At 44.1% G+C, this 16,271-nt stretch overlaps 1 protein-coding gene across 1 annotated transcript in view; it reads right to left on the bottom strand.

Moving 5' to 3' along the window:
• SEC16B (SEC16 homolog B, endoplasmic reticulum export factor) overlaps positions 1 to 16,271 on the bottom strand; it is an 82,492-nt gene that overhangs the window by 40,149 nt on the left and 26,072 nt on the right. The window contains exons 3-6 of the mRNA XM_070384384.1: positions 12,494 to 12,648; positions 3,659 to 3,972; positions 2,077 to 2,189; positions 715 to 835 (exon numbers count right to left, since the gene is read on the bottom strand). Of these exons, the coding sequence (XP_070240485.1) occupies positions 715 to 835; positions 2,077 to 2,189; positions 3,659 to 3,972; positions 12,494 to 12,648 (703 nt within the window). The remainder of the gene's footprint in view (positions 1 to 714; positions 836 to 2,076; positions 2,190 to 3,658; positions 3,973 to 12,493; positions 12,649 to 16,271) is intronic.

Genomic DNA, 16,271 nt, shown 5'->3' with positions numbered 1-16,271 from the left:
GATCCAGGGCAGGCCAGCAGGCTGAGCTGCTCTGTACCAGAGGCTGCTCTGCCGCAAAGTGTGGGCAGGTGTCGGGTTGGCCCATGTGCCACAGGGAAAAGCCTTGTCCTCTCTTGTGCTGCCACAGTCTATTAAACCAGAAAAACAGGAACGTCCGGGGTTCATAGCACAGTTACTAGAAGTGGCCCCCAAACTCTGCAGAGAAGGCTGGATCTCTGTGGCCTGACATCCCAGAATGACTTAAATCAGAGCAGGCGGGTTGGTGAGTTTCAGGAAGGGAAAGGCCTAAGGGTACCAGACAGGTACATGTACAAAATGCTCTTCCTTGCTCTTCTCATCCCAGGGGAGAGACCGTTCTTAGGGCACAGGACTGGGCAGAGGAGAAGTACCCCATCCCCAGGCAGGATGCAATTGTAAGAACTTATGCAAGGCCACATCTGTTCCAAGGCCAACATAGAATTAATGCCCTCCTTCAAGAGGGACCTCAAGTAACCTCACAGGTTTGGGGGCTTAGGCAGGTTTGGGGAACTGCCACTCAGAATAAAGAACCCCTCCTTCCAGGGTCCATGTGAACAACTGGCTCAGGCCAGCCTGAGCTCCATCCTTGTGGCCAGAACAAAAGCAGACGGGCTTCTAAAGATGAGGGACCAGTACCAGATGACATCAAGTTTGCCAAACGTAGTCTGTAGAACCAGCCTCTCCTTGCATACTTACTGGAACTGGGTCTCCCTATTTGTTCCAAATGGACTATTCTGGTTTTCATGTTGATGATCATTGAGGTACTTTTGATCTCGATGATCTTCCTGCCAGATATAAGGACTCCCTTGCCTTGGCACTGCACCCTCAGAGAAAACAAAACGAAGACAGGTCACTTCCTATTCCTAAAAGTTCGGAGATTCTAGCAAGTTGTGAAGCTGGGTTACTGGAGCATGGCAGGTATAAAGACATACAGTCATCCTTCTGTATGCTTTAGGGGATTGGTTTCAGGACCTGAGAATGTTAAAGTCTTTTATATATTAATAAAATGGTATAATATTTGCATAGAATGTATGCACATCCTCCATAAACTTCAAATCATCTCTAGATGACTTCTAAAACTAATAATACCATGTAAATGCTATGCAAATAGTTGTAAATACAACATAGGTGCTGTGTAAATAGTTGCCAACAAGCAACAAATTCAAGTTTTAAGTTTTGGAATTTTCTTTTTTTCAAATATTTTCAATGATCAGTTGGAGGCAGACCTGCAAATTTGGAGGGCTGACTGTATTTGTCAAATTGAATAAAGTTGGTAAGTGAAAGCCAACAAGTCTGTAAGATGAATCTCAGTCTTCTCTGAACCAATCAGCATGACTGTATAGGATAGTACAACAGTGGGGATCGTGTGTGTGTGTGTGTGTGTGTGTGTGTGTGTGTTTTCAGCACTCAAACAGATTTTTCTCTTTACTAGCAGGTCAGAAGCTGCCATTAACACATACCTAAATCCTTACTGTTGGTTTAGGGTATAAATTCCTTTTTGTGCAAATCTGCCACTCTGTGATGGTCAGGCTCATTACAGCCCAGCCACACACTTGATGACTCCACTGTTAAGAACTGACTTCACTGTTACTTGATCAGGGAGAGACTATAATCTTGGTTATAATGAGGAGTAGAAAAAAAATGGATGAAGTACAAACTATCCATAACACTAATAACATAAAAATAGTTTCAGTACCATCAACTACACCTACATGTACAAAGAGAAATGACTCTTCTATCTCTTCTCAAGACGTCTAGCAGCAGTGTGTTTGCTGTGGCCTCATCTGACCAAGTGGAGAAGGAAATGGCAACCCACTCCAGTGTTCTTGCCTGGAGAATCCCAGGGACGGGCGAGTCTGGTGGGCTGCTGTCTATGGGGTCACACAGAGTCGGACACAACTGAAGCTACTTAGCAGCAGCAGCAGCAGCAGCATCTGACCAAGAAAGAAGCAGGTGGGGGTGGAGGCCTAGGATGAGGCTCTGAGCATGGCCCTTTTGGCCTCTGCCCTGTCAGACCAGTGGTACCATCCCAAAGGCTTCTTGGAGATTATTCCATACCTCTTTCTTCCTGAAGCTGCTGTGGGTGTCCATGGTAGTAATAACTTCCATAAGCATATTCTTCCCTTAGGGCTGGAGAGTAATAGCTCTGATAGAGATCCTCAATGCTCCACCTAAAGAATCACAAAAAAGGCCACTCATTCAAGGATAAGCATAGCAAAAGAAAAACCAATGGAGAGCAACTTTCCTGGTGGTCTGGTGCTAAGACTTCATGATCCTAACGCGGGGAACCTGGGTTTGATCCGGGTCAGTGACCTAGATCGCACATGCTCCAACTAGAGATTCCACACACCGCAACGAAGATCAAATATCCTAAGTGCCACAACTAAGACCCGGCACAGCCAAATAAATAAACGATTTTTTAAAAAAAGAAAAACAATGAAGGGCTTGACAGACAAAACAACTCCAGAGGACAAAACTGAGATACCCGTCTAGAATCTGCTCTAAAGCTATGGTTCATCCTACAACCGAAAATCTAGAATCGGAGCAGGAGTAGAATCATTGTGTCAGAACAAGGCTGCAATTTTTACAGTAAAACCACAGCTGAGTGTCTCTTCTCCTTCCTCATGATCCCTCTTACTCCTCAAATACACACATCCAACAACATGAAATATTATCTAAGAAGACCCTGCCCTGATATCACCTTAGGAACCCCCTTCCCAAGATAACTGTGTAAAGTACCCAATATACCACTGGAATTCCCATGCATATTGTAGATGGAAATGAGATGAAAAAGTCAAACTGGACCATCTTAAATCTGCTTGCTGTTATTGCCTCTACCCTTAACAGACCTTCCTTCAAGAATTCAACACTATTTTTATCAATCAATAATTCTTTACTATTTCATAGGGACAGAATTCTTTACAATAACTGTCATAATTTCAACCTTAAACCTAGAAGCAGGAAAATATCATCCCACCTGAAAAAGCTAAAGTGAAAAATAGATGGCTTGCAACATTGCATAAAACATGAAGGCCAAAAGTAGAAACTCCAGATTCTCCCAGAATTACCTCACAGAGACCTTTTCATTCTGAACTTGGAGACTCCAAGCTTCTATCTGCTCTCTGATTTTTTGAAGTTCCCAATCATTCACTCAATGTATATATTTTCTGTGTAGGCATCACACTGTAGGTGCTGTTCTAGGTACTAGGACTCTTATGTTGCTGGTGGGTTCGGTGCTAACCCTGGGTTAGAGTCATCAAAGAGGATAAGGAGCTTTTTATAGACATCCATAGGAAAAGCTTTTCCATAGTCTACAAATCCTGCCTTTTGTGATGCCAGAGTAAGAGGGTCTCATCTGCCGTCTTGAATTTCACCATTCTTTCTACTCTCTCCTCTGCCCCCAACACCCAATTGTGTTGTGATGGCTTCTTAAGAAGCACCCCTAGGGACTAACAAAGGGAAATAAACTATATTTTCAGTCACCACAATCTAGCCTGGGAAAGGAAAGGGTTTAGCTAAGTCAATGTAGGAGGAGGAGGAAAAGGAAGAAGAGAAATAAAAGGAAAAGGAAGACGGAAAAGAACGATCTGTTCACAAGCATTTGGGAGAGCTGGATCAAGTCCAAGCTCTAAACTCATACCTTGAATACAATTGACTGGGATAACCGCCTTCGTAATAGTCAACCCCGGACACAGGTGGACGCCATTCCCCAGATCTGGCTGCATAGTGAGGCTCCTGGAGGTCTTCCCTGGGGTCCTGCTGTGGCTGGGGGCTCCTGCCCACATCTTGCCTTTGATGGACCCTCTCTCCATTGTGCCAAGAGTGGGGAATAGGCTGATAGTATCTATCTTTCCAAAGCCCTCGGTCTGGATCCTTTGATGGTGCTGGGGGCCTCCCCAATGGCTGAGGCAGCCACTGGGAATCAAGGTTCCATCCTAGATCTTCTGAATTTCTCTAATGTTTTGAGTCGGCTGTGTAGTTATTTTATCTTCCCGTCAGACAAAACAAAAAGAAAACAAATGATCATTTTAGGCCTATATCCAAGCATGATGCTTAATTAGGTTTTGTGAAAGAAGCATCCATGGTCCTCAAAAATCTTCTATCTAAAACAAACCACACAGGCGCTGAGACAGAGACATCTGAAAAAATCGCAAGCAGATACTTGAAATAAATAACAGGCTAGACAATTATATTGAGGTTGTTATAAAAATTTTAAAGTATATTTGGAGCAACAATAGATGTGGGAGGCCTGGGAGAAAGAACAATATATGAAGTTGCAAAACACAATCAAAGTATTCCAATTAAAGACATGTGTGCTCACCTATTTCACCAACAAACAGTCATTCAGGAGGCCCTGTGCTGTCATAGAAATAAAGTGGGCTTTAGACAGAGCTAGACCCAGTTCAGATCCTAACTCTGAGCTTCCCTGGTGGTAAAGTGGATAAGAATCTGCCTGCCAGTGCTGGAAACAAAAGAGACACGGGTTCAATCCCTGGGTCGGGAAGACCCCCCTGGAGAAGAGCATGGCAATCCATGCCAGTATTCTTGCCTAGGAAATGCTATGGACAGAGGAACCTGGTGGGCTATACAGCCCATTGGATCACAAAGAGTTGGACACAACTGAAGTTATTTAGCACACCAGGAGGATCTCACATGCCGAGGAGTAGCTAAAGCCTGTGAGCCACACGTACTGAGCCCACACACCACAACTACAGGAGCCCTTGTACTCTAGGGCCCAAGAGCCACAACTAACGAGCCCCTATGCCACAACTACTGAAGCCCACATGTTGGAACTACTGAAGCCTGTACACCTACAGCCTGTGCTCCACAAGACGGGAAGCCACCGCAATGAGAAGCCCATGGATGATAAACGCTCCAAAACTAGAGAAAGCCAGCATGCAGCAACAAGGACCCAGCACAACCAAAAAAAAACAAATAAATACATTATTTTCTAATTAAAAAAAAACTTGACTTTGCCACTTATTAGCAAGTTAAATTTTTCCAGCCTTAATTTTCTTACCCATAAAATAAGGAATAATTAACACTGTCAGCGTTAGAGATACTTATGCAAAGTGCTGAACACTATGCCTGGGATACAGTAGTGGTTCAGTGAATAACAGTGTCATCAGAGATAGAGATTAGCGTGGGGTGAGTAGCTGAAAAGATTTCCTAAATAAAAAGAAGCTTAGGGACTTCCCTGGTGGTGCAGTAGTGAAGAATCCTCCTGCCAATGCAGGGGACACAGGCTTGATCCCTGGTCCAGAAAGAACCCACATGCCTCGGGGCAACTAAGCCTACATGCCAGAACTACTGAAGCCTGCTTGTTCTGGAGCCCACGCCTGCAACAAAGATCCCACGTGCCACAGCCAAGACCCAAAGTGGCCAAATAAATAGATGTTTAAAAAGAAGAAGCAGCAGCTTAGAGTGACTTCAAGAGACATCTTTTCTAAATCCTTAAAGTCTTAGAGAACTATGCTCTATAACCTGCCCATGCCTGCCCCTCCTCCAGGGGAGGTGAGGAGACACAGGGTTTGGGATTGCTTCTGTGACAAACTAGAGAGCCGTGTCTCAGTAATCTTCCTGCCCGGAGATTTTAAAACCTGGAAGTCTCCCCAGGATCAAACTGGTTTTCCCCACTTATTCTTCAAACTGGGATACAGCTCCCAATGACAAGTTACCTTCCAAGCTTCTCTGCTTGTATCACAGAGCAGCACCAGCACCCAGCTGCCTTCAAAGGAAAGCACCCATCACCCCTTATAGCTGCTCAGGAGTCTCCTGTGTCAGGAGGATACACGGCTCCATCAGACCCCATGCTCCTTCTCCCTTGGGAACTACATTAGGTTGAAAAGTTCGGGTCGGATCCACAACTTGCTCCCACTCCTGAAACTCCCAGCTCAATATAATAATAAATATCAGAAGCAAAGGTCAAAGGGTGTGTGTGTTGAAATCAAGATGTCACTCTGCTCCAATGCCGCAGAGCCAGGGTCCACAGCTATGAGCAGAGAGCTGTAAGCAGAATGCTCCAGAAGAACAAGGCGCAGAAGTGCCTTCTACCTCCAGAACAATCACAGCTAAACTTGCACCTTCCTTCCCTTGTCAGCTTACATCCTTGAAAAAGTCAGGTGTACTGAGAGCCTTTTCCAGCAAATCTCAGCAAAGGCCAAATGCCCCAGACACAGTGAAAGGCTACCTGAGTCCTTCCTGAAGGGGGCCTATGGGATTTGAAAGCATTTGGACACAAGGAAGCTCAACAAGAAGAAAGCCTCAGGATTTCCCTGGTAGTCCAGTGGTTAAGACTTCACCTTCCAATGCAGGGGGGTGTGGGTTCAATCCCTGGTCAAGAAGCTAAGATCCCACATGCCTTATAGCCAGAAAAACAAAACATAAAACAGGAACAACACTGAAACAAATTTATAAATAAAAACTTAAAAATGGTCCACAGCAAAAAAAAAAAAAGAAAGAAATCTATTTAAAAAAAAAGACGAAAGCCTCTTCCACCTCATCCCCAGATATTTTCACTAGACAGCCCTTCTCTGATGGCAAAGACACATTACCCACTCCCTTCACCAAAGTCAACTCCAGTTGATTTCTGTTGCCAAGATACCAATTCCAGCTTGTTAGGGCTCAGGTTACAATTAAGGACCCCAAATGAAAAGCACTTAAGATACTCCAATGAAGGCATTACATGCACAGGGACAAGTCATACTCACACATCCACATAAATGACCTTCCCTGGCCCCACTAAGGTCAATATTGCCTTTCCTAGTTTGACAGCACAGCAAGCACAGCCAAGACAAAGCCTACAAGGGCACTAGAGTCCCCACACACCTGCTCTGACAGCCGCCACCTTCCCTTCGCACGCTCCAGGAGTGTCTTCTCCCCTCCTAGACACTGTCAAAGTCCAGGTGCCACATCTCCCAAGACTTACCTGGCTCTCAGATCTACAGCCTGTCAGCTACCTTTGCAACTGCCCAGCCTCCATGGGCTGATTCACGAGGGCAAAGTACAGCCCAGCTCCCTCCTTCGTCCAGACCCGGCTTGGTGTGTTTGCCCAGAACCCAGTCAGAGGCTGCTGCTTCTGTTTGCCTGGTAGTGGGCTGAGCCAGGTTCCTGCACATGTGAAAGAATGCAAACCTGCACAGCAAACAAAGGACAGAGACCCGACGGAGAGGAAGTGCAGAGAGCCCGGAGGCAGCCTGGCCTGGGGAGAAGAGTGCCACCTATGGGCTGTTAACTCCTGTCTGGGCCACGGACGCTCTATTGCTCAACCTCTGTTTCTTCTCTGAAAGAGGAATAACAAGGTGGGTTTTCCCAGGTGGCTCAGTGGTAAGGAATCCGCCTGCCAATGCAGGAGACTCAGGAGACATGGGTTTGAACCCTGGGTCAGGAAGATCCCCTGAAAGAGGAATAACAATACTTAACTTAGGAGGGTCATCATGAGGACCACAGGCTGACTTCAGAGATATTGCGAGTTCAATTCCAGACCACTGAAATAAAGTGAGTCATACGAATCTGTTGGTTTCCCAGTGCATATAAAAGTTATGTTGTACATGATACCATCCTCTATTGTGTGCAATAGCTGTATGTCTACAAAATTATAAAAAATGTAGGACTTCCATCGTGGTCCAGTGGTTGGGAATCCACCTGCCAATGCAGGGGACACAGGTTTGATCCCTGGTCTGGAAGATTCTACAGGCCATGGGACAACTAAGCCCATGCACCACAACCACTGCCCCTGCACTCTAGAGCCCATGCTCTGCAACAGGAGAAGCCACTGCAATGAGACCTGCTCGCTGCAACTAGAGCAAGCCCACGTGCAGCAAAAAAGACCCAGTACAGCCAAACGTAAATAAATAACAAAATTTTTTTAATGTATATACCTTAATTTTAAAATCCCTGGGGACTTCTCTGGTGACCCAGTAGTTAAGAATTTGCCTTCCAATGCAGGGGACACAGATTTGATCCCTGGTTGATCCCACAGATCATGTGGCTAAGATCCCACATGCCACAGGGCAATTAAACCCACAACTACTGAGCCCACGACTAGGTGGTGACACAGCCAAAGACAAACAAATAAATAAATGTAAAATACTCTGTTGCTAAAAATTGCCAAAACAATTACAATAGTAATATCAAACGTCACTGATCACAGATCACCATAACAAATATGATCACAATGGAAAAACCTAAAATACTGCCAGCGTACAAAATGAAAAAGAAAACAAGAGAAATATTGCCAGAATTACCAAAATGTGACGTGGAGACACAAAGTGAGCAAGTGCTATTGGGAAGGTGGTGCCATGAGACTTGCTCAATGCAGCTTTGGCCCAAGATTTCAGGTAGTAAAACAACACAATAAAGTGAAGCGATATAAAATGAGGTATAGCCAAAATCACTGCAGATGGTGACTGCAGCCATGAAATTAAAAGACACTTACTCCTTGGAAGGAAAGTTATGACCAACCTAAATAGCATATTCAAAAGTAGAGACATTACTCTGCCAACAAAGCTTCGTCTAGTCAAGACTATGGTTTTTCCTGTGGTCATGTATGCATGTGAGAGTTGGACTGTAACGAAAGCTGAGCACCGAAGAATTGACGCATTTGAACTGTGGTGCTGGAGAAGACTCTTGAGAGTCCCTTGGACTGCAAGGAGATCCAACCAGTCCATTCTAAAGGAGATCCGTCCTGGGTGTTCTTTGGAAGGAATGGTGCTAAAGCTGAAACTCCAGTACTTTGGCCACCTCATGCAAAGAGCTGACTATTGGAAAAGACTCTGATGCTGGGAGGGATTGGGGGCAAGAGGAGAAGGGGACGACAGAGGATGAGATGCCTGGATAGCATCACCAACTCCATGGACGTGAGTCTGAGTGAACTCCGGGAGTTGGTGATAGACAGGGAGGCCTGGCGTGCTGCAATTCATGGGGTTGCAAAGAGTGGGACACGACTGAGTGACTGAACTGAACTGAATGATATATAATTATGTATGCTTTATAAATAAATGTTATCTTTTCATTTCAAAGGAGATGAGCTAATTCTACTGGCTGAGGCAGGCAGAGTACACACTGTGCGTGTTAGTTGGTCACTCATGTCCGACTCTTTGTGACCCCATGGACTGTAGCCCACCCAGCCCCTCTGTCCATGGGATTCTCCAGGCAAGAATACTGGAGTGGGTTGCCATTTCCTTCTTCATGGGATCTTCCCAACCCAGGGATCGAACCCAGGTCTCCTGCACTGCAGGCCAATTCTTTACCTTCTGAGCCACTGGAGAAGCCCAGAGTATTCACTGGTGGGTAGTAAATGCCTGGTTTAGGTTTTTCTCATTTGAATTTCTCGCCATTGGATTCTGACTGTGCATTAATTGTGTTATCCAGATGGAAGGCAAATTTAAATGCTCAATACTGAATTGAAGGCACTGAAAAGTTTCTATTACAACAAGAAAATAATTTCTCTTGTTTGAAAAATAAAGTTCTTCTGGTGAACACAAAGAAGCTCATGTCGACTTTTGAATTAATATTTTAAAATTTAGCAAATCATCATGCTGTCTACCTTAAATGTATACAATGTTATACATCAATCACATCTCAATAGAGCTGGGAGAAAATACAAATCAAACTCAGAATTTGCTCTAAAAAGGCTCAGATGTTTATCCTTTCTTTCAACAAACACTTACTGAGTCCTTATTATGTGTCAGGATTTGACACACATAAGTATGAAGGACACAGTCCTTGTCATCAAAAAGCTTTGAGCAAATTAAACTGTCATGCTGTTTATTAGTCCAGGGAAGGCCTGGACTAATGGTCCATGGTTGAGCTCATGATCAAATAGGCTAAGGCACCTAAGCTATAAGATTATGACACAGAGGACTTCCACGGTGGTCCAATGGTTAAGAAGCCATCTTGCAAGGCAGGGAACAAGGGCTCAATTCCTGGTTAGGGAACTAAGATCCCACAGGTCACGGAGCAACTGAGGCCACACAATCTGGACCTGAGTGCCACAACTAGGGAGTCCGTGCGCCACAAGGAAGATCCTGCATGCTGAAACTAAGACCTGACAGAGCCTGCTTCATTAATTAAGTTTTTTAGAAAAAGATTTTGCCACAGCCCTTCAACTGACTCCGAGGCCATGACAGATGAATATAGAATCTCTGACTCCTGTCGTGGTTTATTACCCCTCTGGTGGGCTTTGAGCCTTGGCTCACTAATAACCTCACTGTCATTTTTAATCCTCCAGAGAAGAGGTACTGGAAAAGGACACACACAATGACCACAGGAATCAGAACATGGTTGATTACAACACAGACTCACATGTCAAATTATGTGTCCCAATATCTCACAATAACATTCATGAAGATCTGATATAACTCTTTTGGCTTATAACATGATGTTAGCTGTGCCCCCAAGGGCTCCCCTGGTAGCTCAGCTGGTAAAGTATCTGCTTGCAATGCAGGAGACCCCAGTTCAATTCCTGGGTCAAGAAGATCCTCTGGAGAAGGGCTAGGCTACCCACTCCAGTATTCTTGGCCTTCCCTAGTGGCTCAGACAGTAAAGAATCTTCCTGTAATGTGGGACACCTGGGTTAGATCCCTGGGTTGGGAAGATTCCCTGGAGGAGGGCATGGCAACTCACTCCAGTATTCTTGTCTGGAGAATCCCCAAGGACAGAGGTGGCCTGGAGGGCTACAATCCATGGGGTCGCAAGGAGTTGGACATGACTGAGCGACTAAGCACAGCACAGCACAGCCCTGCCCTATAACACAGCTCTGTCACTGAAATGTTAACTTTGGAAGACCTTACAGGTTATTTTAGCAACTTCATTTGATTGGTGATAAAACCAGATCCAGAGAGATAAAGTGATTTAGTCAACATCACAAAGCTAGCTAGAAGCTCAGTTAAGATGATCTAGATGTACTGGACTTGTCTTGCATTGGGCTTACCAAAGTGTGATTATTAATTATCCAAGAATTATGTGAGCCAACAGTAAAACTGTTGATAATTTGAAGTCCACCACAGCAGGGGTATTTACAGCACAGAAACTGGCAAGTGCTGCAAAACCAGGTTGTTGTTGTTTTCAGATAATCACTTTCCCGGCGCAGTGGTTACAACTCCTAACTCCTATTTCAGTGTTCTTTCAACCACAGAATTGTCATTCTGTTTCTAGCCTTCATCTCACGCGTCTGGGTTAAACATCTAGCCCCATTATTGCAAATGCTCCTTTTGTGATGTCCCAAAGCATCTCCAGTCATCTCAAGAGTTATTATGAAACTCTTCATATACTCACCAACCAAAATTAATCTTAATTAGCTTTAATTATTTTATATAGACATATGGCATACCACAGTTATATGGGTCATGAAATGAAACAGATTGTATGGGGTTTCAGCACTCCAAAAGGTTTGGGATTTATCAGTCCCTGCCTTCCCTAGTCCCATAAATCAACAGTTACTAAGTCTTTCAACCTGGTAGCTCAAATCTTCCTGGTTTCTAACAAAATTCACTCAGTTTGACAGTACCTTAGCAGCTCATCCCCAAAAGGAGTTGGGCTAAAATTGGTCTTGTCACCTCAAGTCCTGATTGCAGTGCCCTCACATGATCTCATAGGCTCTCATACGCTGAAACAGTTTAGTGTTAACATTTTTCCCTTCCCCAAGTGTCCTGTCATCTTGCCCAATTTCTGTTCTGTATGCCAAGTGTCCACTGGAACTGGAAAGAAAAGTGAAAGTGAATTCGCTCAGTCGTGTCCAACTCTTTGCAACCCAATGAACTGTAGCCTACCGGGCTCCTCCGTCCATGGGATTTTCCAGGCAAGAGTACTGGAATGGGTTGCCATTTCCTTCTCCAAAGGATATTCCTGACCCAGGGATCAAACCCAGGTCTCCTGCATTGTAGGCAGACAATTTACCATCTGAGCCACCAGGGAAGTTAAGCCCTGGAACTGGAGCCTCATCAATTACTAATTGTTGTGAATTTCCTTTCTCTGCCTTCCTCTCCAGATACCAGACCACCAGAGGATCTTGCTTCAACCAGGTGCAAATATCCTAGTGTGACATCTATCTAACAAAAGCATCATCACTAATAATGCAGCTAATCTCTTCCCACCATAACAGTGCTGCTAGATGTGAACACCCACCTAGATCCAGGTCAGGTTTGCCATGAATCCCTGAGCACTAGGATTTAATGACCAGTGAGCCTTGCAAAGGCCAGCTCAGTAGCTGAGATACTCTCCAGGCTTGACCCCATTTCTTTACTGAAAGTAAAAATTTAGGAAATGAACTGAGAGGCCCTATGTCAACAGATAACCGGTAATTATTTGTCTGGGTAATGGGTCTATGGATGATTTTATTTTTTTCTTCTGGCTGTTCATGTTTTCTAACTTTTCCTACAATAAACTTATTTTCAAAGACAAAATCAACTAACATGGTTTTTAATCAATACTATATCCAAATGTGGTACTGTCATAGCAGTAATTAATTATTTACCCAAGTTGCTAAAATGGAGCAGTGAGTCCCCGAAGCTTCCAAGATCGCTTGGCTGTGCTCAGTCTGCTCTTCTGGAAAGATGATTCTGGAAGTCATACGTTCACGAAACAAATCTTTATTGAACACCCACTCCATGCCCAGCATTGTCACTCGCACTGGGGACAGTGAGATTAATAACCCTAAAGAGGTTTTCAGTTCATTGAAGCAGTAGATATCGAAAAGCTGCACACAGAAAGAGGAGCCTGTGAAAGACAATAATGAAGGTGGGCCGAAAGCCAGGAGAGAATGGTGTCCCGGAAGCCAGGGAAGGTGATGGCTTCAGAAATGGGAGAGTCATCGACAATGCCAAATGTAGGAGAGACATTGAAAGAGGCAAGAGTGCAAGTATTCTCCCTACACTGGTTTTACCAATAAGGAGGTTTGATGATCACAACACAAACAATTTCCTTGGAACTATAGTCAATGGTGTGAGGAATTAGACACAGAAATCACTTGTGCTGCAAATGGAAATTAAGTAAAAGGAGACAGTAAGAATTATTCTTTTGAGAAGCCTGGGTATGAAGAAGAGGGGACAATAGCCAGGACTACTATAAAGCACTCAGGATTGAAGAACTGGCTTAGCATAGACAAGATGAAAAAGGTTATATGCTGATTCATATGGAGATTGGAGATACAGAAATGAAATACAATTACTGAAGGACTAAATCTCAAAAGAGGCTGATCATATGGAAGTATAGAAGTAAAAGTTAAGCCTAGCTTAAATAAAGGGCATTTCTCCCTCCAAGAAAGAGATTAAGGTGGTGAAGATAGGCTTGGATGGAGACAAGTCTGTTCAAAAAGGGACTGAGTACTTACTGAGACTTCTCTGCAGAGTAGACTGCTAGAGATCAAAGTGAGCTTATATTGATAAACTTGAGAAATGTGGTGATGGTCTGGATTGGCCAGTGTGGAAAACAGGAGTGGGCTTTAACCAGGAACGTGTCCTCAGAGGAACCAGTAGGCAAGAAATGCAGCTGTTACTGGACCCTTAGATGGATTTGAAGCTCCATGAGGATATTGAGCATCTGTGGTTCTGTCCATGCTACGACCACTGGGCCTAGCACAGCATCTGGTGTGTGACAAGAGCACAATAAAGACTTTACCTATAAATGAATGGACCTCTGAAATGTATAGCAGCAACAGTCTTGGCTGCAGATAGTATCCAGTAGTTTTCCCAGCCTGAGTATAGAACTAAACTCTGACAGAGAGTTCCTAGGGAAAGTAAAAGGGAATGTTAAGGCAGTGAGTTAAGGGGACTGACTGAAGAGTGGTTGAAGGGGTGCCATATAGGGCATAAATGAGACAGAAACACAAATTCTCTGCATACCTTGTTTAAGTGAGGTGCCTAGAAATACATAAGAGGCCTCTCCAATACGACAGCAAAAGAAAAACATTCAATCATGATTCAAAATGTAAAACTTCAGTTAAAGGGGAATGACTGGATAATGCTGACCCCAGACTTTCCAAAAACATCTGATACAGTGAAGCGCTTTTTAGTCAGCTAGCATCTCATAGCTCTGGCTCCAGCAAGGAGTCGGGGGCGGGCGGGGAGGGGAAGGTTTAGCCCAGAGCAGCCGTAGACTCCAGCAAAGCCAGCCCCTGGAGCCTGCCTTGGAGATACAGAGTTCATGGCCTCAGCCAGGGATTGGCAACCAAGGGTTTAACCTCCTTCTTCAGGAGGGTTGGGTGGCAGGTGAGAGGCATAGCAGCACATGCCTGTCAGCAGTTCCATTATCAGCAAGGATACGTGCCAGGAAAACCTGGTGTAAGGGCCAGAGACAATTACCCTGGCACAGGCAGCATGAGCTACCCGTGCCAATCCTGGGACTGTTGCTCTTACCCTAGAAGTGAAGGAGACAGGGCTTCACTCTCTCCTCTCCTCACCCTTCCCTTTTTATCGATGCCCCCTGAACCTGGACGAGTGGGGTGGCAGATGGATACTGCTCTGACTTTTAACCCCACGTCAAGCTTCCATCAGGCAAAGATGACTCACGCACCTGCTAAATGAAATAAAAGGCTATACATGCTGGGAGAGTCCTCCAAGCCCCCAAAGCCAACTGGAAATGGGCAGGATAAAGCAGAGTGTGAATTTCAGCTCCACTATCTACTAGCTGTGTGAACTTGGGCAAGTTATTCTATATCTCCTTTTCCTGCTCTATAAGATGGGAACAATAATAACAGAACCTTTCTCAGAAAGCTATCATTTAAGGGTACACTTTTAGATTAAAAAACTACAAACGTGATGTATACTAAATGCTCAATAAATGTTAACTATTACCATTTCCCTGAAAATGCTATGAAGTACTCAGGAAGCGTTTGGTACAAGTCATCAGTCAGTCATCAGTCAGGAATTAATTGGTTATCCATTACTGCTCTGAAATCCACAGCTCCTCCTCCACATTTGACCCAGTGTCCCCACTGAACCATGAGATCAGGGAAAAATTGAGAGACAATATTACACAACTAACACATGACATAAAACAATGGGTTAAGGTAAGAACATCAGAATTAGAAACTTCATGACAATGCAGTCCTATGCTTCTCACACTGGACAACTTGTAGCCACTGTCAGGGTGCCACAGGATCAGCACGAATTTTATTTTATAAGCAAATTAAAATATTACCTTAATTTTTAACAAACAAAAATATTATAATATGGAATATAATGGAATAAAACTCAAATCTGTATTACTTTTTACAACAAAACAGGAAAAACTTCAAAAAAAATTTCATACTTGGACCACGACAGGTACACACACATCCCACGCAGACACATGTTCACATACACATACCTTGCATCCCCGGGAGTCACTCCCTGCCATTTGATGGAAATGTTTGAACAAGAGCAGACATTTGGACACATAACTGATGAGCTGGGAAGAATCTCTGGAAGGAATCCATCTGTGCAGGTGATGCAGTGTCTAAGCCAGAGACTCAGGCCAAGGCATACAGCTCTTTGATCTCCAGACCTGTAGCACTCCAAACTTTCCACTGCTGGATAAAAATTCTCTCTTACATAAGACTCTATAGGTACCTAGGTGGCCAGTGACTCTCTTGCTTTACCTGGGGCAGGAAGTGTTTGTTCTCCAGTTGGTAAGTCCTCAGACTCCTTATAGAAACACACCTCAATATTTTAGAGTTAAGATATTCTCCCTTTGGGCTTCCCTGGTGGTCCAGTGGTTAAAAATCTGCCTTCCAATGCAGGGGACATGGGTTCAATCTCTGGTTGGGGAACTAAGATCCCACATGCCACAGGACAACTAAGGCCGCAATCTGCAACTACTGAGCCTCTGCAACTAAGAGCTGATGCAGCCAAATAAGTAAATATTTTCAAAAATAAAGATACTCCTCCTTGATGGTAACACACATATGTGACTCAAACTCACTTAAACTCTTCAAATAGAGGGAAATGTCATGCCACTTACCCTTCTTCTTCTCTCCAGGTTTCACAGCCCCAATCCCATTTATGTTTCCTTGTGCAATTTCCTTCCCTCAATCACTTTGGGAAGTAGGGGAAGTAACAAAGGCACAGGAGAAAGGAAATAGGAATTAAAATCTGGATTTAGTTTTAACATTGCCACTTCTCAGCCATGTGCCTTTGGAAAACCATCATTCCAACTTTATCGGTCCCAGTCTCCTCATTTTTAAAATAAAGTCTAAAAAGTACCAAAAAAGGCAATGTCAAAGAATGCTCAAACTACCGCATAATTGCACTCAGATCAGATCAGATCAGATCAGT

The sequence above is a fragment of the Bos mutus genome, chromosome 16, assembly GCF_027580195.1.
Source record: "Bos mutus isolate GX-2022 chromosome 16, NWIPB_WYAK_1.1, whole genome shotgun sequence".
Lineage (NCBI taxonomy): Eukaryota > Metazoa > Chordata > Mammalia > Artiodactyla > Bovidae > Bos > Bos mutus.
Note: the sequence above shows the minus strand (reverse complement) of the source record. Positions and strands in the feature narration are given on the sequence as shown.